The sequence below is a fragment of the Cryptotermes secundus genome, unplaced genomic scaffold, assembly GCF_002891405.2.
Source record: "Cryptotermes secundus unplaced genomic scaffold, Csec_1.0 scaffold381, whole genome shotgun sequence".
Taxonomy (NCBI): Eukaryota; Metazoa; Arthropoda; class Insecta; order Blattodea; family Kalotermitidae; genus Cryptotermes; species Cryptotermes secundus.
Window position 1 is genome coordinate 59816 of NW_019731574.1, and position 6317 is coordinate 66132.

General features: G+C 40.9%; 1 protein-coding gene across 1 annotated transcript; it reads right to left on the bottom strand.

Moving 5' to 3' along the window:
• Nucleotides 1–2494: 2494 nt before the first annotated feature.
• LOC117282538 lies at nucleotides 2495–5907 on the bottom strand. The gene is made up of 2 exons (XM_033752562.1): nucleotides 5871–5907; nucleotides 2495–5094 (listed from the first exon to the last, which is right to left on the bottom strand). Exon 2 carries the CDS (start codon nucleotides 5076–5078, stop codon nucleotides 3045–3047), a length of 2034 nt encoding a protein of 677 aa, XP_033608453.1. The 5' UTR covers nucleotides 5079–5094; nucleotides 5871–5907; the 3' UTR covers nucleotides 2495–3044.
• Nucleotides 5908–6317: the final 410 nt, after the last annotated feature.

The following is a 6317-nucleotide window of genomic DNA, read 5'->3' on the forward strand; positions in this document are numbered from 1 at the left end:
TATATCAGCGACAGTCGTTCTCGATCACGAATGTCACTTCTTCAGTCAACTGTCAAGCAATAAACGCAATCAAATGAATTACATAATTAATATTCAGTAAATTTTCCTTCATGTCTAAGATTTAAACATCTTTTAGATAAAATTTTTAAGCACTAGAAAATTAATTTTGTTCCTCTTAAACAGAGGTATACAGGACTCACAATTCGTGTGTCTGGGGTTAATTTGCAATATCCCCAACGTGTCAGCTGTCTTAATATACTCGTAGGGAGCACGGTAACTGTTTCGCAGGATGGATGTATGCCTTCCTTACCGGTTCACTTGTCTCACCATTTGTTTCCAGCATGAACATAATGTAAGTTTGAAGATTGTCCAAGGAAAACGAGAGTAACATTTATTTCTTCAAGAAGTGGTGTAGAACTGGTATAAGGACTCTGTCATATCTTACTATTTTCATATTATTTTGGAAGCCATGAACGATGCTCACCGGAAGTCCTGGACAAGTATGTAGCGGTTATACGTCATATTCCGAAGGTACAGGGTTGAAATATTGTCCAGGGATTCGAAAGTTATTTTTAAATTTCCCAATCTCTCCTGACAAAAGAAGAGAAAGTATATCAGATCATAGCATGCGCTTTCCAATTATCTGTTCTTCAGTAACCCTACCGCGCCATAGCTCAAGCGGTTAGTCACTGGCTTCCCACCGCGGCGGCCCGGGTTCGATCACGGTTCTTGTCAAGTGGGATTTGTGGTGAACATAGTGACACTGGGGCAGGTTTTGTCCCAGGACTTCGGTTTCCCCTACCAATCTTCATTCCACCAATTGCTCCACAGTCACGCTCACCTATCATCTGGGGCTGGTACAATAGGCCAGAAGTAGCCGCAGTACAAGGAACTTAGTCCCACCCCACTAACAATAAAAAAACTACCATGCGGCAATCTACAGCCTGAGCTACTGTCAGCTTTAAAAACGAGGCCTAACTAAGTGAAAGACATACATATGAATCACGTCACTATGGCCACATACTTGCCTGTATGTCACGCTATTGTTGAAAAGCCTCTGAATAGTGTGTCGCTGAACATGGCAAACATATTCTATTCTTAACAAGTCGTTGTGATAGCAGAGATAAAAGAAAACATGCTCTCTCTCCGCAGTGTGACGCCGTTTCTTTCTGCTTTCGTTCATTCATGTTTAATTAGTTTCACTCGAAATGTAATGTCGTTTTTTATCTCAAAAATAGGCACGGAAAATCTGTTGGCAAGTGGCATTTGCTCCGTGTGTCATTAATTGTACATATGATAGACAATTAGGCTTCCATTCTAACTGCGACTCAACGTGCTTATAAATTAATATCCATATATTAGCAAGCTGCAAAGTGTAAGCAGTTTGAAATAATTTTGGCGGGTTGGAGCTGTTGACTTCAGATGTAGATCAACAGGAGGCTCCTTCTTATTGGTTGGTTGCTTTCCTTACTCTTTTATCTTAAATATCTGCACAGTATATCCCTTCCAAATGTCAGTGGGTTTATACCGGATTACACGTTATCTCATCTCTGCTTAGTCGCTACTGTAGGAAACTCGAATCCAGCATAGTTGTTGAATATCTAGTGCTTGAAATTTCCTGATACAGTCTAAAAATGTCTAGATGCTTTGGAAAAAAAAACTTGAAAATTTTCTTTGTGCTTGATTAGTTAAGCATTACGACATGAAGACATATAGTGGAGTCGAGGTATTGCTCCACCTTTCTTGACGTGGGCAGTATGTATGTGAGTGGTCTGTTTCACGACCATACCGCTTTAACCCCGGGAAAAGATCCACCATTACCCCAAGGCTATTAGGGTAGGTGGACCCCAGAATCAGTCTAAGAACTGAGGAGAAGAGAAAATCTTTGTTTGCTGGGGATCGATCCTAGGTCGTCGAACACATAGCTCGTCTTTATACCAACTGAACTAAACTGACTCCGTTGTAAACTACACCACTTGATTAACCACTGTGTTCTCAATAACCACATCAGTTACAAGGAGATCTTGTGTCACTGTGTCGCTTCATTTCTGATATAAGGAGGATCATTTACCATTTGCTGATTTTGTGTTCGATGACAACACTAACATATCAAACAAGTACGTGTATTACAGTAGAATGAGTAGTTATCCAACTGATAAGAAAATGTTGTAACACCTCCTTGTGGGTAGGTGGGCTTCCGTACCGACGCATCTCTTAACTAGATTACTGTTTCACCCGCCTCCTTATTCACAGACTAACAAATTCACTGCAGAAATATCCGTGTTACAGTTCCTTCGGTAGATAAGAACGTGCTAATAATTGGAACTGGTGCCTTGGTAGAGTTTATAGCGGGGAATCTAGCGAAACGATAAAGACAAAAGAAGTCTCCAATTTTTTTATTTGTATTTATATAAACAATGGAATTCGTATAACTATTAACATCAAAATAAATCCAGCAACGATAAAAATTGGCAGTAACTGTAATGAATGGGCTTTATACAGTTTTAAAGGCCGCTACCAAATTATACTTGAAGAGATCCTTTTGCTAGAAATGGTAAAGAAAAAACATGTATGTATCATTCAGTATACGCGACGATTATCTTTATACTGATCTGCGCATGAAACAGTAAGTTGCTCCAGCGTCACTCCTTCTGAAGCAGTTCTCTCTTCTGAACGCTATGAGATCTTGGCCGCAGGCCACTTCACGTGCAGGTCTCATGTAGTGAAGGTACATTAGTAACTGTGTCAGAAGTGGCACTGCAGGTGTGAGATTCCAGGGGCTGCGTACATAAATGGGTGCTTACAGACTGTGTTGAGACACATGTGAAGCGAGAACCCAGCAAATCCAGCTGCCCTACAGAAAATATGCAAATTGTTTCTCCCCTAACTGGAAGATTCCGATGTTCAAAATTGTGCACACGCGACAGCAAACATCAGACCACGTTGTGACGTATCGAGATTACACGGATTTCTGTTACAAGTGTAGATAATGACGCCATGTTGTTCACCACACGAGAAGTGTCACTGTGTATCTTGTTCTCTTTTCAATGGTTCCTTACTCGGCCCACAAAGAGTTCTACCAAAAACAGAATAAAACTCAAAACGTGTCCAAAAAGAAGCACCTTAAACGCTGGGAACAAGTGAGAAACTGAAAATGGGACGAAGTCCTCGCTACCGATGTTACCAAACTTGTGCTTGCTTTTCAAAATTTCTCCCCAAGTCAAGTGGGACCAGTATCTATTCAGTAGCCCGGCTTCCAAGTAGCGTCTGAGAACGGAATTGATCCTGTCCAGGAGTAAGCTCCCCCTTGGTAAATATGCAGTGACGTATCCAGAAAGGGAAGGTTTTTCTAGAAAGCATATCATTTTGCTTCTCTCCTCGACACCGTTCTTAATTGCAACGTAAGTAACGGAAGTTCTACTAAAAATTGTAGCCATATCGCGGACAAATATCACCCGTTCCGCGCACTTACTCACGTCTGGACACTCAACTCTGGGCCTGTTATATAGTCTCGTATCGACAAAATCAAACTGCATGAATGCAAACTCAAGAACAGTGTTAAATCCGTAAAACAATTTGGATTTGACGAGATCATCGAGGTCTTTATACCCTTCTTCATAACCCGATTCGACAAGATAGGACGTGAAGAATGCCTGAAACACAGTTGATGTAGCGAAACAATACCAGACATAAAGAAGAAATAAAATTCTGAGCATGGAAGTTCTCGGGATCACTGGTACAGACACCCCCAAAATAATTGCCCACGCAGAGTGGAAAGAACTGGACAAGTGTCTGAAATCGTAGGATTCCATAGACTGACCATGGTGGGAGTTAGCCGTGCGCCAAAACACGACCGCTATAAGGATGAAGACAAGAGTCACTGCTATCCAAACAGATGTAGCATATACGTTCATTATCATATCAGCTTTAGGAATACGCCCCGGACAAGGCATTATTGCTGCTATTGAATCATATAGATATGGAATTGTATGATCATACATGTCAGCAAGAATGGTTGCATGTGGGATTGAACCTCCAGCAATATCAGCTGACCTGTCACTCAGTGTGTTCATTTGGTCCCAGAATGAATGTAATGTAAGTTCAGTAGATGGTTCAAGGAAAATTGTCGTCAAGTTAATTTGTTCAGCAACAAAGCGTAATGGCTCAACAGATAAACCGCTCACTTTGGGAACACTGCTTCTATCGGCCTGTTCGATTTCCTCTGCCGCAATCACATATGGTTCAACACCTATACTGGCTACCTTAAATGGGCATCCCAGAAAATTGTCAGGATATTTAGTTTGGTAGAGATTTGAGCCGTATAATAGTGACCCACCACCTTTATTTAGCCATTCATCTATTAGAACAACATCCTTGACTTCTCCACATTTCCCATTTTGGAATGGGAAGAAAGTGTACAAATGAAGTCTAGTACTGCCGGATTGTTCATGTACCATTGTATCTTTCCCATTGCTAAAGATCATTTTTTTCTCCATGCTAGGGATCAAGGCCACAACGTTGGCAATCATGGCGATGTCCCACAGTTTTTCACATATTCTAAGAGCGAGTGATCTTGTAAATTCCATGACGTGGGTGTTTACAACAACAATGAACTTCGCTCGAGGATTCCAAGTTGCTGAATCTCGTAGATATTCAATTTGCTCATGGAGAATATCGTCAACTATGTCAGCCTCATGTTGTTCCCATATGAAAATAACATAGTTCTGAAGTTTCATAGTAACGTAGTGAGTCTCATCCAGTGGAGAATCAGCTGGGATTACGAAGTGAATGGACCAAAGCGCATTTATATTTAAGTTGTGTAGGATGAGATCTGTCAGCTGAAGGTCTTCCATAGAGCGAGGATTTGGAGTGAGTGACCGTCCCGTGAAGTTGTGCTGCTGTGTGTTTGGTGCTGAAACCAGTACAGGTGTTCGTGCTGCGAAGTGTCTGCGCATGATTTCCTGAACACACCGCGTGACGTCATATAGTTCAGCAGGGAGTGGAGTGTTCTGTGTCACGGACTGGGCTGCTACCATGATGATTCCAGTTATAAGCAACATGGATATTTGCTCTAACATTCTGGTTGGTTTTGTGCTGTAAATAGAAAATTCTTTAAGGTTACGTTTCAAATGTTTACAGTTTATGAACAATCCTAGATGAACTCAAATATCTATTTACCAGTATCATATTCTATTAGATATTATTTTTATCATTAGTATTTCAATTTTCCCTAGTGAACACATTAAACAGGAATTTATTAAAATACGTAACAGAAGGAACCAAAAGTTTTGTTGTTGTATGTTTTGTTTTATGAAAACCCTGAGGAATGGGGCGGGGTCTGTAGGTACTATATAAATTTGTAAATCTCTGGATACTGTGTACTATTGATTACATTAGCACATTTAAGCTACGGGTGCACGCGGTAGCGTATTTGAGGCACTATGCTACAAGGCGCAAGGTCGCGGATCGAATGCCGGTCAACTGACTTGTTTTTCAATTGACCTAATCCTTCCAGACCAACTATGGCCCTAGGGTCGACTAAGTCTCTAACAGAAATGAGTACCAGGAATATTCCTGGGGGTAAAGGGCGGCCGGCGGGTACGAATGGCAAAGTCACCGCCATCTGTGAGCCGATTGTCTAGAAAATGTCGGAGCCTCGATGTCTCACAACCCTATGGGCCTCCGCAGCCTGCTACAGGGATACCTTTACTTTTACTTTTTGCTATTACATTTAGTCTAGCAAACTCATTGTGATAAGAAGCAAAACCAGGCTATTCTATATACGACTGATCAAATGTAATAATTTGGAAATACACAACATATAGCTGTGAACTGTTGCACCTAAGGCGGTAGAACTAAGTAACACATACCTGAGAATTGAGCTGTTGAATCAAACTACATTTGCGTTACATAGTCTGCACTGAACTGAAAGCAAGTACTTTTACTAGCAACGGATCGGAGCTCATTAATTTACAATATTCTCGGAACTGAATTTTATGTGCACATAGCACATGTTTGTGAAGGCAGTTCACGCGAGAATCCAATTGAAGATGCTATCCACGGATATACTGTCATAGTAAAACTGAATCTATGAGTCATTTAAATATTAATACCTCGGTAATATGAAACTATTTACAGGCCTTAGATTAATTTTTAAGCGCTAGAAAATTAATTTTGTGCACGTGGAGCGAACTTAAACAGGACTCAGAATTCATGTGTCTCATACAAGTTTCCCACTTCCTGAAAATGTTAGCTACCTTAACATAGACAGTACGATAACTGTTCCATCAGCTGTCTGCTTTCCTTACCGGCTCAAT

Excerpts from the sequence above, each read along its gene's own strand:
- LOC117282538 (XM_033752562.1), bottom strand. The coding sequence starts at position 5,078 with ATGTTAGAGCAAATATCCATGTTGCTTATAACTGGAATCATCATGGTA.